This window comes from Myotis davidii, unplaced genomic scaffold, assembly GCF_000327345.1.
Source record: "Myotis davidii unplaced genomic scaffold, ASM32734v1 scaffold125, whole genome shotgun sequence".
Lineage (NCBI taxonomy): Eukaryota > Metazoa > Chordata > Mammalia > Chiroptera > Vespertilionidae > Myotis > Myotis davidii.
In genome coordinates, this window is record NW_006299390.1 from 2,711,872 (window position 1) to 2,727,152 (window position 15,281).

The 15,281-nt window shown below is 36.8% G+C and overlaps 1 protein-coding gene across 5 annotated transcripts in view; it reads right to left on the reverse strand.

Moving 5' to 3' along the window:
* Positions 1-15,281, reverse strand: part of KMT2E (lysine (K)-specific methyltransferase 2E) — an 81,871-nt gene that overhangs the window by 48,875 nt on the left and 17,715 nt on the right. For 3 of the 5 annotated variants that reach the window (XM_006774894.2, XM_006774892.2, XM_015571223.1), the window contains exons 2-3: positions 8,031-8,103; positions 4,521-4,705 (exon numbers count right to left, since the gene is read on the reverse strand). In XM_006774894.2, the coding sequence (XP_006774957.1) occupies positions 4,521-4,591 (71 nt within the window). In that variant the 5' untranslated portion in view covers positions 4,592-4,705; positions 8,031-8,103. Of the gene's footprint in view, positions 1-4,520; positions 4,706-8,030; positions 8,104-8,650; positions 8,711-15,281 lie in introns of those variants that run through there. The other 2 variants (XM_015571222.1, XM_006774893.2) reach the window with 2 other exon arrangements.

The window sequence follows — 15,281 nt, forward strand, 5'->3', positions numbered from 1 at the left end:
CAGCTCTTAGGTCCAGGGCTGAAAGTAGGTTTCTGGCCTTTGCTTACAATGTTGCGAATCTGCTGGTATTTGTTAAAATGTTTCAAACTGCCGGCTCAGGGTCCTCCGTCACTGAGGCAACCAAGCCTCATGTTAGTTTCAAGCTGCCTGGCTGCCGGCCGCCATCTTGGCTGACAGTTAATTTGCATATCTCACTGATTAGCCAATGAAAAGGGTAGCGGTTGTATTCCAATTACCATGTTTCTCTTTTATTAGTGTAGATGTAGTCTTAGGTAAATTTGTTAATCTCCTTGAGCTGCATTTCTTTTGTGAAATGGGAATTATGCCTGCCTGAATTTTTGCTGGGATGGTTAAGAGATATTATACAAGATGTTATAGAGAGTTGTATGGGTATAGTGACTTCTGTATTAAGTATCACAAGTGAAAAAAAATTATTTATAATTAAGTATGAAACAAATGAGAAATTCAGCATCATTCTAAGAATAGTTCTAAACAATGCTAGGATAGTGCTTTAAAATAGGTTTTTAATATTAAAACAAAACCACACTTAAGTGAAAGTACTTCTGAATTAAGATAAGCAAATCAACACTTGAAGAGCAGCAGAAAAGTATTAGTTTCTTGATAGTGGATTAAATGTAAAGCAGCCATAGGCAAAAATGTTAAGCACTAGCCCTAACCGGTTTGGCTCAGTGGATAGAGTGTCAGCCTGTGGACTTGAAGGGTCCCAGGTTCGATTCCGGTCAAGGGCATGTACCTTGGTTGCGGGCACATCCCCAATAGGGGGTGTGCAGGAGGCAGCTGACTGATGTTTCTAACTCTCTATCCCTCTCTCTTCCTCTTTGTGAAAAATAAAATTTTTTTTTAAATGTTAAGCACTAGTGAAAAATCTATAATAATAAAAGCATAATATGCAAATCAACCGAACTGCCAAACAGCAGAACAACCGTCCAGACAACCTTCTGGACGAAGCCTGGGCTGCAAGAGCCGAGGCAGCCGGGGCTGTGAAGGCCTACCCTTGCACAAATTTCATGCATCAGGCCTCTAGTGAATAAATAAAAAGCTACTGAAAACATTTCATTATATACAAAACATTTGAGTACCTTCAATAATATAAATTCAGACTAATAGTGCCCAACCAATTCAACAAATTAATAAATTCTGTCAGCAGGTGGCTCTAGTGACACTGAAATTATTACCAAATACTATAGCAAAATACAGGTGGTAAAAATGTAATCTCAGAAATTGGGAGTCAAAAAGAATCACATTAACACTTCAATCCAAGCCCTCTTTTACTTTCTTTTTTGTGTTGTTTTTTTTTTTTAATTACAATTTTGGAGGATGACACTGGTTAATAAATTATACGTTTCAGGTATACAATTCTACATCACATCATCTGTATATTGTATTTTGTGTTTACCACCCCAAGTTGAATCTCCTTCCATCACCACTTATGCCTCCCTTACCCTCTTCTACTTTGCTCCACCCTCTCCTTCTCTGTGACAATCACCATACTGTTGTCTGTGTCCATTATTTTAATGCCTCCACCCATCTCCCCCAGTCCCCTTCCCCTGCCCTGTGACCACTGTCAGTCTGTTCTCTGTATCCATGAGTCTGTCTCCACTTTGTTAGTTTACTTTGTTCATTAGATTGCACATACAGGTGAAATCATATGGTACTTGTCTTTTTCTAACTGGCTTATTTCATTTCAGCATAATAACTTCCAGGTCCATCTGTGTTAAATTTTAAATCAGTTTAATTCATTAGTGATATGCTATATTTTAACTGTACAATCTTTTCTCTTTAAAGTAACTAACATATAATTAATAACAGTATATAGCCACCTGAGTACAATAAAATGTGATTCTCTTTTTAAAAAACATCATATTTTGACAAAATTATGTAGCTTCAACACTAGGAAAACAAAGAAATGTACAGGGAAGTCCCATGCACCCTTCATTCAGCAGACTGTATCTTAAACAACTATAATTTCTTTTGATTATGTATTTGAAATTAAAAGGAAGCAACATGTTAATTATATCAAAAGTTCTTATGAAAACAGTTGCAAAAGCTTTATATTTCTGTGGGAAGGGAAAAAAATGTGATTTAAGGCTCTTTTTAAGCTTCCAGGTTTTATACTAAAGAAAAGAGAATTCAAAAATTTGAAAATCAAACCAAAAAACATACTAATGGTTGTCCTATAATAAAAACTGGCACCAGCTATACTTTCTGTGTCCACTGAGTGGGGGAAACTATACCCAAGTGATACAAACCTGTATGCGGAATAAAAAATATTTTTTCCCTAAAATAACTACTTCAAAGACTGTCATTCATTCTATCATTACCTAGAAACTGATAATTTTTCCATAATAAAAATGGCCATATTTATACCAGAAAAGATTTGGCTCCATAACATAAATCATACTTATATTCTATACATTATAAATGTATTTAGTAAAGAACATAGGCAGGAAGCTATCCTTGACAATGCTTTCTTTCAATGTATTATTCATTCTCTTTTAACCGTATAATTATGTGGTTTTCATAATTTCATCATGAATTGCCTTATAGTACCCATATTACACATTCAAACAAGGTACAGATAGATGTATCTCACATTGTATACTAGACAAATCCCTATCTAGTATATAAGTAATATTTCATAAATTATATCTTGTATTAATCGCTTACAAGGCTAATTTAAAAGATAGTTGAAGTATTTTTAATAAGGGATCTTTTATTATTATTTGCATCTCAAAGACAGATGTTTACATTAAGATAGACTAGTACTTTAGACTTGGAATCCCTTGCCTCTCAAGCCCTGCTTCTAGGTTCTTTCCTTTCTCACTAGTGTCCCTATTTGGGCAGCAATTACCTGTTACAAGAATGCCTTGTTTGGGAATCTATTATTTTACAACAAAAGTAACTCATACATTTTAGTACAAAAAAACATAATGGCTCTTAAAAACTATATTATAATAATCATACAGTTAAATGGACTGTATAGTATAAGAATATTAGAGAGCACCTGTGTTTTCCAATGGCAGAAGGAGTGGTAAAAATACTTCTAGGCCACTTCAAATGCCAGCAAAAGAACAGTAAATTCTTTTCATCCTTTCCATATACCAGTTCTAGCAGCCCTAAAATAAATTTCCTTAAAACTTAAATTCCATTAACTTCCACTTTCTGATCAAAAAGAGTCCCATTCAGCAACTATGTATTGAATCAGAGAACAAACATAGACATCTTTCCATGCTTCAGCTTCCAATACTTGAACCCCTTGCAATTCCCAAAAACAAATAACCACTCAGTCTTCACAGCAATAACTTACTAGTAAAGTGGCTGCTTATTAAAAAAACAAAACAGCCGAAACCGGTTTGGCTCAGTGGATAGAGCGTCAGCCTGCGGACTGAAAGGTCCCAGGTTCGATTCCGGTCAAGGGCATATACCTGGGTTGTGGGCACATCCCCAGTAGGAGATGTGCAGGAGGCAGCTGATCGATGTTTCTCTCTCATCAATGTTTCTGACTCTCTATCTCTCTCCCTTCCTCTCTGTAAAAAATCAATAAAATATATTTAAAAACAAAACAAAACAAAATCTGTCCACACAACCACCTAGACCAGTGGTCAGCAAACCGTGGCTCTTTGGCCCCTTGAGTGTGGCTCTTCCACAAAATACCACGTGCGGGTGCGCACGTACGGTGCGAATGAAACTTCGTGGCCCATGCGCAGAAGTCGGTTTTCAGCCTGGGCGAGTTTATTTTGAAGAAGTGGCGTTAGAAGAAGTGGGGGTACATTCGCTGAGGTCGACCCCTCAGATTGAGGACGTTTTTAGCAAAGGCCAGCTTAGGAGAACCCTAATTAAGTTAATAACAATGTACCTACCTATATAGTTTAAGTTTAAAAAATGTGGCTCTCAATAGAAATTTTAATCGTTGTACTGTTGATATTTGGCTCTGTTGACTAATGAGTTTGCCGACCACTGACCTAGACCAAATAGTCTAGAGACAAGGTAAGAACCTTTCCCTAAATCCATCAGAAATGGCTCCCATAAAAGCAAAAAATGTCAAAATAAACATACAGCAGGAAACACTCCCTTTTTCTTATTTAAAAAGAACTTGAATTTTGATTTTTACTCAACTTTTAAAAAAACACAAAGCAAACCCCATGTTTAAGAGGATATTAAAGATTCAAATTTAAAACTAAATTATATTCCAATATAAACATGACAAATCTTATAATCTAAAAAAACAATAACCAATTATATATTAATTCTTGATGTCAACAATTAGCAAATGGAAAAGACAAAAATAAGTAGAAAAAGATATATCATTTTGATTCAAAAGTTATTTATGAAAGTAATTTTAGTTAAAGGGATTTTTGCCTTTACCTTCTGATATTTTATTTTAGGCAAGAGTCTAAAGTAAGAAAAATATAAATGCAAATCAAGCACTGCTTGGTTGTGCTGAAATAATTGTATGAAATATTTTGCCTTGTCCTATCCAAAAATCTTTAAATACTTACTCTGAGCCTGCAGCCATTTCCAAGTATGACGTTTCTGCTGTATCAACCCCCAATGGGATCACTATGCTCATGACGTTCGCCTCTGATAAATTCGATTACTATGGAGTCCTATGCATTGGTATCCAAAACACTGGGGCATGCCAGCCACAGTGCTCATTGCAAACATCTAAGTGCATCCACAAACCCTGTTTAAAAGAAAAAAGAACAAAAAGTTAAGAATCCTCCGCCTAGTCCTAGCAACAGCCACATTTTAACAATTAACAGTAAATAAAACACATGAGGAAAGCATTCTTTATTAAAATATTGAAATAAATTAGAATTTGCTCAGGGAGTCTATTTCATTTATTTTTCTGGAATTAAGCTATGTGATTATGACCAAATGAAAGTTTCTGCGTCATAATCTTCCTTAGGAAATGAACTTAGAATGCCAAAAGAAGGATTACTATTTATATTCCTTAGTGAAGAACCAACAAATATTATTCATTTTAAAAGACAAAATGGAATTTCTTACAGCACTAGTATCCAAAAACAAGTCTTCTTGTTCAGTGTAATCTAACAGTAAACTAACAAATATTGAATACTCACTATGGACAAAGTAGCATCTAAACTTTCACATGGATGATCTATTTAATCCCCACAATGCTGAGATACTAGTAGGAATCTCCACTTTACCACTAAGGGACACAACAGCAAAAAAAGTTAAATAACTTAACGAAGTCTGCTCAGTTTAAGAGATAAAACGAGGATTCTAATCGATTCCACTCTGTATATATGTATATAAAAGTAAGCTATGTTATTTGTAATAAAATCAACTGTTTTACAGTGGTTAATATTTTCCATACTACAGAAATACATGTACATTGAGGAGGTTGGGTTCTCCATGTCTTTTTACAGATCACTAGTAGAGAAAACTAATATTCTTGAAGTGTGTCTTTTTAAACAAATTTACCATAGTAACAAAAATATATTCAGTTTCAACATCAATCTTTTAAATCTAATCTCACTGTATAAAACCTGCTATATATATTTTTTGTGGAATATCTACTCAAAATTTTTTCAGCAGTGACAACTCAGGAACAAAACAGATAATCCTATAAACAGAAAAATTTCAACAAGTTAAAAGTGTCCCTGTCATGTTATACCTGAAATAATGAAAAGCAGTTTATTCAAATAGTAATTCTTATGTTTATCTTTAATTTTTTATAAGTAAGCTTGAGAATACTCAGGGTTAATTCCTATTTAAAAGATGATGCAGTTTTGTGGGCTCATACCTTATGGGGGAAAATACCAAAATAGGGAAATAAGGTGATAATGGTGGTTTCAATTCTCCCAGAAGGCTAGTCTTTACTTTTAAACTAGGGAAGAGCTAATAAATTACAAGTTATTATAATAAAAATCCTATATAATAAAAGACTAATATGCAAATTGTCCCCTCAGGAGCTTGACCGCTTGCTATGACGTACACTGACCACCAGGGGGTCGGCGCAGAACAAAGGAACCCCAGCCGGCAGCTGGGGAAAGGAAGGCCCTGATTGCTGGCCAGGCCTAAGGACCCTACCGGTGCCCAAATTTCATGCACTGAGCCTCTAGTATACAATAACAGGCAATTGTACCTAAAAGTTTAAAATGGAAGCACTGAACCTAAGCATCAGGTTCCTTGTTTATAAAACGGGGATTTATTAGTGTTTCCGTGAAGAAAAGGAAATAATGAATGCAAAGCACTTCACTAAACACATTTAGCAATCAATAAGGGGTAGCCACATAAGAAAAGTTGCTTATATCATCATACACAAAGGAAGTGTAGATAGAAAAACTCTCTAGTTCTCATTTAAGGAGAATCTTCTAATTATTTTTAAAAATAAAGTAATTATGGTTCTCTACTTGCCATGTTTTTTATGGTTTGCTCCATCAAATTAAAATTGTCCTTTAGCCCTAGCTAGTTTGATCAGTGGATAGAGTGTTGGCCGGCAGACTGAAGGGTCCCAGGCTCAATTCTGGTCAAGGGCACATGCCCAGGTTGTGGACTCGATCCCCAGTGTGGGGCATGCAGAAGGCAGCCAATCAATGATTCTTTCTCATCACTGACGTTTCTCACTCTTTCTCTCTCCGTCCCTAACTCCTTCCTTCTCTGAAATCAGTAAAAAATCTATTTTTTAAACAAATTGTCCTTTAAAAACAATTAAATACAAGCAATATACAAAACTGTAAGTTTATTCTATTCAACTATCATTCTATATATCTTTAAAATGCTGGAAACTTGGACATAATAACAGATAACCATTACAATTAAAAAAATATTTTTTCTTCCTCTTGGTCACAACTAGTTGGTAGATGTTTTCTTTTACTTTTCTTTATGTTAAATTAATAGGAAATCTTATATTTTAGGTAGATGCTGTTTAAATTACCTAGCTGCTTTTTTTAAAACCAGAGGTATACCCGGCCAGTGTGGCTCCGTGGTTGAGTGTCAACCCATAAATCAAGAGGTCACCAGTTTGATTCCAGGTCAGGGCACATACCCGGGTTGGGGGCTCAATTCCCGATTGATGTTTCTCTCTCATCAATGTTTCTATGCCTCTCCCTTCCTTTCTCTAAATAAAATCAATAAAAACATTAAAGCCAGACAAAAAATGGGAAGCAGAAAGCTAATCATTGTGTATTCTTTTAGGTAACTATTTCCAACTTTTTTGAATATTTTTTGAATATGTACGTAGTAGCACACCCTATTTTATATAAATATACAATCCTCAATAAACATTACATTTAAGCTGTTTTTAAACATCAGTAAAGAGTTTGTCATAAGCCTATTTCAGACAATAGCTTATATTTGTGTGAGTACTGCCTGTCTCTCAAGCCCTCGTGCAGCTTTTGGAACATAAAAGCTATTCTACAAAATATTGGTGAATGAATTAGAGCACCAGGGGTAAAATTGCAGCTCTGGCCTCATTAATCAAATGAGTTGCCAATCTATACAATTAAGTGCTACAAAAACAACTATATGACACCTTCTCCAGAAAAGCATCTCTCTAAAAACACAGAAGCTCATCCCCAGGACAAAGATACATCACCACATCTGAAACAGAATCACAGACTCCGAGTTTGATTCAGTAGAGAAGAACTCAGTAATTTGCTCACAAGAGGGTCAGAAGACAAGAGGTCATATCTATTGAGACTCTAAGTTGGCAAATAACTTCACTATATCAAAAACTCTATACCCAGGAAACTCACAGTTTAAAAATCCAGTTGATACTTAATAAAATCAAATTCATTAGAGTCAAATAATTGTGCCTTAAAAAAATAAGAAAAGAGAAAACCAATGTAGTAAGCAGAAAAGATGTGAGCTTATAACACAGTATGTGTAACTACAGGAACAAGTCAATACAATCCAAACAATTAGAACAAAACTTTCACATCTTATATGTGAATCAAAAAATCCAACTGGCAAGTAAAATATATACAAAATACACTGAGAATAAATGACAACCTTTAAAAAAATAATATAAAAGGAAATACCATGAGATGACTGGTAAATCTGAGGTCCAAGAAAGAATAAATGTCTTCACAAAACCTGCTATCCAGAATAGACCTAGAAACCAAGTGAACATAGGAATATTGAGCTGTTTTTAAATGGCACAAAATTATAGGTACTTTTGTCAAACATGGCACCTAAAACCGAAGGGACTCACACAAATATAAGGAATATAATTCTTAAGGAAATAAATTTGTTCTTTACTTTTTTATACATATAAATGTAAACACAACTAAAGGCAACAATTAAAGCTGGAAAAAAACAAACTAAAAGCAAAACTGGGAAAATACAATATTAAAAACAGATTTAGCAAAACAATGGCAACAATACCAAAACAAACAAAACCCTAAAGTAGGAAAAACAAGATAAAAGGCAAGGGAAAGCCATTAAATTAGAAAACACTCTTATCAAAACAACTGGATAATTAAAGCTGCTTTTAAGACTAGGTTAAAAAGTTCAGAAAACAAAAAGTACTACTGAAAAGATGAATATGATACTCAAAGGCAGACAGGATGAAAATACGAGGAAATTTTTCCTACAACATTACAAATAAAAGTGCCCAATCTAAAATAATCTCTTTGAAGAAAGGGTCATTTATTATTACCTTTCTGTTCTTTATAAGCACTTTACACAATATTTATATTTTCGACATGTATTTACTAAGAGAATAAAGAGATGAATTTTGGGCTGAAATTACTAATAGAAATGAATTAAAGAAACTTGAAAGAAATTGTAAGGGACCATAAACCAGGGATTTCATCATAAACTAGAGGCCCAGAGCACGAAATTCATGCACGGGTAGGGTCCTTAGGCCTGGCCGGCGATCAGGACCAATCTATGGGGCAAGCAGTGGGGCGATTAGTGGGCCCCTGCCTTGACTAGTGTGGTGCCGCCTGCTCACCAGCCCGGCTGCCCCACCCACACACCCCGCCGCTGCCAGTTGCCTCCCACTGCGGGGCGACCAGCAGGGCGATCAGGGGGCCCCCACTGGCAACTGCCTTGGCTGGCCTGGGACCTGCAGGCAGATCCTGCATTGAGCATCTGCCCCCTGGTGGTCAGTGCGTGTCATAGCAACGGTTCATTCCACCATTCAGTGATTTGCATATTAGGCTTCTATTATATAGGAGGATTAGAAATTAAACTGCTCCCATATTAATTTAAGATTTTTTATTTCTAGCAGTTGATTAGGGTATCCTATCTAATAAAAGAATATATACAAATTAACCATCACTTCACGATAAACATGGCGGCGCCCACAGCCAATAACGAGGGAACATGCAAATTGATGCAACAAAGATGGTGGTGCTGGCCGCCACGGAGCTGGCGGGAGGCTTGGCTTTCTGGGGCAACCAAGGAAGCCAAGCTGGCCAGAGAGTGGGCAGGAGGCTTGGCTTCCTTGGCTGCCCCAGCCATGGTGGTGGGGGCCAAGGCAGAGGAGGTTAGGGGCAATCAAGCAAGCAGGAGAGGGCAGTTTAGGGCCATCAGGCTGGCAGGGAAGGGCAGTTGAGGATGACCAGGCCTGCAGGGGAGGGCAATTAGGGGCGACCAGGCCAGCAGGGGAGGACAGTTGGGGGCAATCAGGCTGGCAGGGGAGCAGCGAGGTGTCGATCAGGCTGGCAGGCAGTCGAGTGGTTGGGAGCCAGCAGTTCCGGATTGTGAGAGGAATCCCAGATTGGAGAGGGTGCAGGCTGGGCTAAAGGACACCCACTTTCCCATGCACAAATTTCATGTACCAGGCCACTAGTAATAAAAATAATACTGATTGATCCAGATCTGTTACCAAGTTACTACCTATGAAACTATGGGCAAGTCATTCCACTATTCTAAGCTTCAACTAAAATGGAGGTAGGTTAGGTTGATAATCTTACAGTTTAAATCTTAGCCCAAGTACATTAACAGATTATTCCTGATTACTGAAACAACAGAATAAGTATCAGATTCTAAAAGGCTTTAAAAAAATTGACAACAGAATCAATTATGTATTTCTCCCACTGGATTAGTATTAGTATCAGACAGTGCTCCATTAGCATTTACCTGATTGACACTCAAACCTCCCCAACTGAGGTTATAACTGTTTTAACAAATACTGAATGCTTACAATGCTTAATCTTTACAAAAAGCCTTAATCCTTACAAAGAGTATGTATAGTTATTATCCCCATTTTGTAGATAAGGCAGAGAGGTTAAACTTGTCCAAAGTTCCATAGCTAATAAATAGTACAATCAGGATTTGCTCCCTAGCAGTCTGATTTCAGAGCCTACACATTAGTTTGTCTGAAATTAAAATTTGCCAGATAATTAGTCAAATAAATAATCTAGAATTTACACTTCAGGGGGGAAAATTGACAAACTGAAAATTCTCAAAAAGAGAAATTAAATAAATATTCAAAAAGAGAAAATTAAATAAATTCTCAAAAAGAGAAATTAAATAAATATGTAAGAGTCTCACTCCAGAACATCTGGCACACTGAGAGAACATTATCAAAACCCACCTTGTTCCTTTCCTAAACCTGGTCTACTTATAACCATGAATCCATTTCACAACAATGCATTTAAAACACTACCAAAGTAGAGATGCATGGGTTTAAAGTTTAAAATTTGTGCTTAAAATATTTCCGGATGGTATAAAGCACATTAATAAAAGAAGAGATATATTCAAATTCCCCAATCTTTTCACAAACAGATACCTCACTAGTGAATTGAAAGCAACCCATATATTAAGAGAACCACGCTCCAAATTTGAGAGTACCAATGCATGCAGAAGTATATTCCATTCCTTATAAACAGAACTATTTATTAAGCAAAGACTACCTATCTACCCAGTTACATTTTAACTTGGAAAAAATATTTTTAACTTGGGCCTCCCTTAAATAACCATTTGGTTCCTGAAAACAAAGAAATTCACCAATTCAACTTACACTAATATTTTCACAGCAAATAAAATCTCTAGAAAAATCTGTCTTCTTGTAGTCAGGGTTAATGTTGGTGGGCCTACTTGAAAAATGGAAACCTATATATAAAATTAAATGTTCAAAAAGCACATGTTCATGCACTAACAGAGAGTTTCACAGTTTCACTATCATATTTAGTACAATTCCACGCAACTGTACCATAATGATGAAGAATGTTGATGGTGGGCAGGGCTGTGCCTATATGGGAGGAGGCATGTGGGAACTCTATACTTTCCATTCAATTCTGAGATGAACCTAAAATTGCTCTAAAAAATAAAGTCCATTAATTTAAAAAATACATACATGAATATAATATAGTGATCTATTTGTTTGGCATTATTTAAGGGGATACCATTCTTTTTTCTTTTTTTTTTTAATCCTCACCTGCAGATATTTTTCCATTGATTTTTTGGAGAGAGTGGGAGAGAGAGGCAAAGACAGAGAGAAATATTGATGTGAGAGAAACACATCGGTTGGTTGCCTCCTATGCACACCCTGACCAGGGCCCGAGCAGGAAGGAGCCTGCAATTGAGATATTGGCCGGAATCAAACCTGGGACCCTTCTGTCTGCAGGCCGACGCTCTATCCACTGAGCTAAGGCGGTACCATTCTTTCTACCAGATTTTTTGGGAAGGTATTCTAAACATCAATTCTGCAACTAGCTAAAGTACTTGTATACTCCATCACCACTCCATGACCCTCTCAAATTAAAATATTTAATTTCAATACTATTCAGTTTTTTAATGCATCATTGCTATTTTTTTAAAGATATTTTTACTGAGTTCAGAGAGGAAGGGAGAGGGAGAGAGATAGAAACATCAATGATGAGAGAGAACCATGGATCAACTGTATCCTGCACACCACACATTGGAGATCAAGCCTGCAACGCAGGTACATGCCCTGACCGGGAATTGAATGGTGACCTCCTGGTTCATAGGTCCATGCTTAATCATTGAGCAAACGCTGGATCAGGCCCATTGCTATTATTTTTTATTAGTATCTGTCATGCCCTAAAGTGTTAGAGATCACTAACCTCTGGTGTAAAATCTAGTAAAATGAGGCCTTTTATACAAGGGGCAATTCAGTGGTTGAAATCTGATTAGATCAGAGTCTACAGGTATAAATGTATGGTATCTTTTTCCTACACACATAAAACTGTTCTTAGAATGAGTTTAGTCTTTGTTCATACCAGAGAATAAAACTAACAAAAGCGATTTCATTTTAAAAGTTACCTCTTCTCTTTTTTCACTTGCCATATGGCCTACAACTAAATATCTTAGAATGTACTGCTCAATATACAAATGCAGAAAAAGAATTTTCAAACTTACAATAATCACATAAAATTTACTTTTATGTAAAAAAATTGTGAGCACTTTAAAGCATAATACCACGCATTTCAATGGGTTCTGAAATTTCAGGTAAAAAATACTGTTATTCCCTTTTCTGGTTTGGCACAGTGGATAAAGCGTCAGCCTATGGACTGGAGGGTCCCGAGTTCAATTCCGGTCAATAGCACATGCCCGGTTGTGGGCTTGATCCCCAGTAGGGGGCGTGCAGGAGGAAGCCAATCAATGACTCTCATCACTGATGTTTCTCTTCCTTCCTCTCTGAAATCAATAAAAATGTATTTTTTAAAAAAATACTGTTATCTACATGAGTAACTTTTAAATTGTGGTCTCAGTAGAGCTAGGGAGAGCTAGGGATTGAGATAGTAGGAGAAAACAGTCAGAGAAGTTAACAAAAGAAAATGAGAGACATGTTCTTTTTTTAAAAACATATATTTTTATTGATTTCAGAGAGAGAGGGAGAGGGAGCGAAAGATAGAAACATCAATGATGAGAAAGAATCACTGATTGGCTGGCTCCTGCATGCCCACTGTGGGGATCCAGCCAGCAACCTGGGCATGTGCCCTTGACCAGAATTGAACCCAGGACCCGTCAGTCCACAGGCTGACACTCTATCCACTGAGCCAAACCAGCCAAGGCAACAACATGTTCTAAAAGGAAAATTCTGAAGCTGCATATTCTATGTGGTAACTACCAAATAAAAACATTACATTCAATGGAACACTACTTAGCAACATAAAAGGAACAAACTACTGATAGATGTAACACATTGGATAAATCTCAAAGAAATTATGCCGAGTAGGAAAAAAAAAACCCACCACTCCCCAAAGGTTATATACTGTATAATTCCATTTATATAACATTCTTGAATGGCAAATTATAAAAAAGGAGAACAGATTAGTGTAGTTATAAGAGGGCAACATCAGGGATTCTTGTAGTGATGAAACTATTCTGTATGTTAATTATGGTAGTGGATACTGGAACCTACAGGTGATACACACACACACACACACACACACACACACACACACACACAAAGTTAAAAAGGGGGCACCTGAACAAAAATGTGTGGATTGTATCTATTTCAATATTTTGGTCATGAGAGCAAAATAGAAACAGAGGCATGAATACATGGTACAGTATGACAGTTATCTGAGGCAAGGGAGTTGGGAGGATAGAAGAAAAAAGGCAGAGATTAAGAAATAAAAAGCGCGCACACACACATATATGTATATTTATATATGTATATAACACAACACATAAACACATATTCCCTCTAGTAATAGCCAGAGGAAAGGGGGTCGTGGGTAGGTGGATGTGAGCAAAGGGAGAATAAATGGGGACAGAAAGAGACTTTGCTTTGGGAGGTAGGCGCATGATGCAGTGTGTAGATGATTTGATTTATTGAGTTGTATCCTTGAAACCTATATGGTTTTGTGAAGCAATGTCACCCCAATAAATCAATAAAAAATAAAAAAACAAAATATCTGGGCACAGAAAAAAATAATTCTAATCACGAAACTATATTTCAGCTTTACAAGATGCTATCATCATTGAGGAAAACTGGGTAAAGGGTACATAGAATTTCTCTGTATTATTTCTTACAACTGCATGTGAATCTATAATTACCTCAAAAATACACATTTAATTTTCTTAATTTTATAAATTGCATTAAAATGGTGACCTTCAAACTTTTGAGTATTGACAGAAACTTTCCTACAGATCAAATTGTACACAGAAATCTAAGCATCTATTTTGTTCTAGAATGAAAAAAATTGTTTTAATCTCCTATAGTTTTCTCAGTGATTGCTAGTGTCAACATGATGTGTTGTGTTAAGGAGGCCACAGCCAGGTATAATGAAAGAAGGCCACAAGTAATGTCTGCTAATGGGCACAGCAGGCATTTGTTCCTCATATTTGCTATGACATATTTTTCTGTTTTGTTAATCCTCACCCGAGGATATTTTTTTTTCTATTGATTTTTAGAGAGAGTAGGAGGGAAGGGGAGAGACAGAGAACGAGAAATGTCGATTGGTTGCCTACCATAAGCGCCAACTGGTCTTCAGTCCTCAGGCCAATGCTCTATCCACTGAACCAAACCAGCTAGGGCTTGCTTTATTTATTCTTTTAGCATTCAAATAAGTATTCCATCAGATAAGGCATCCTTTTTTTTTTTAGGAGAGAGAGGAAAGGAGAAGGATAGAGAGATAAATATCGATGAGAGACAAACATACATCGGCTGTCCTCCACACCCCCTACTGGGGATCAGCCTGCAACCCGCGCAACCTCTTGGTTCATGAGTCGATGCTAAACCACTGAGCAACACCGACCAGGCATATCACTATTTTGAATCATTTCCTTTATAATAGAGCCTCGTTTGTGTGGCTCAATTGGTTGAGCATCATCCCAAGCATCCAGAGATCTCAGATTCTGGGTAGGGCACATGACTGGGTTACAGGGTCTATCCCCCAGGAGGGGCGGTGTAGGAGGCAGCCGATGTTTCTCACACTAATGCTTCTCTCTCCCTAAAATCAATAAAAACACATTTTAAATAATAAAAATAATGGGCACCAACTCCAATTAACAGGAATTGAACAAACCTTTCTGATCCATCTACATTTTATCTCAGACCTAGTCTACCAGAATAATAAAAGAAGTGTTAAAGTCTGTTGTAATTCTCCCTATTTTCACTTGACCTTTAAACCAGTGGTTCTCAAACACAGATCCACAAACTGCTACTTTTCATATATCTGGGGTTGGCAGTTGAAAATGACATATTCCTGCCTTAGGTGGTTTGGCTCAGTGGACAGAGCGTCAGCCTGACCCAGGTTCGATTCCAGTCAAGGGCACATGCCTGGGTTGCAGGCTTGATCCCCAGTAGGGAGCGTGCAGGAGGCAGCCAATCAATGATTCTCATCATTGATGTTTCTATCTCTTTC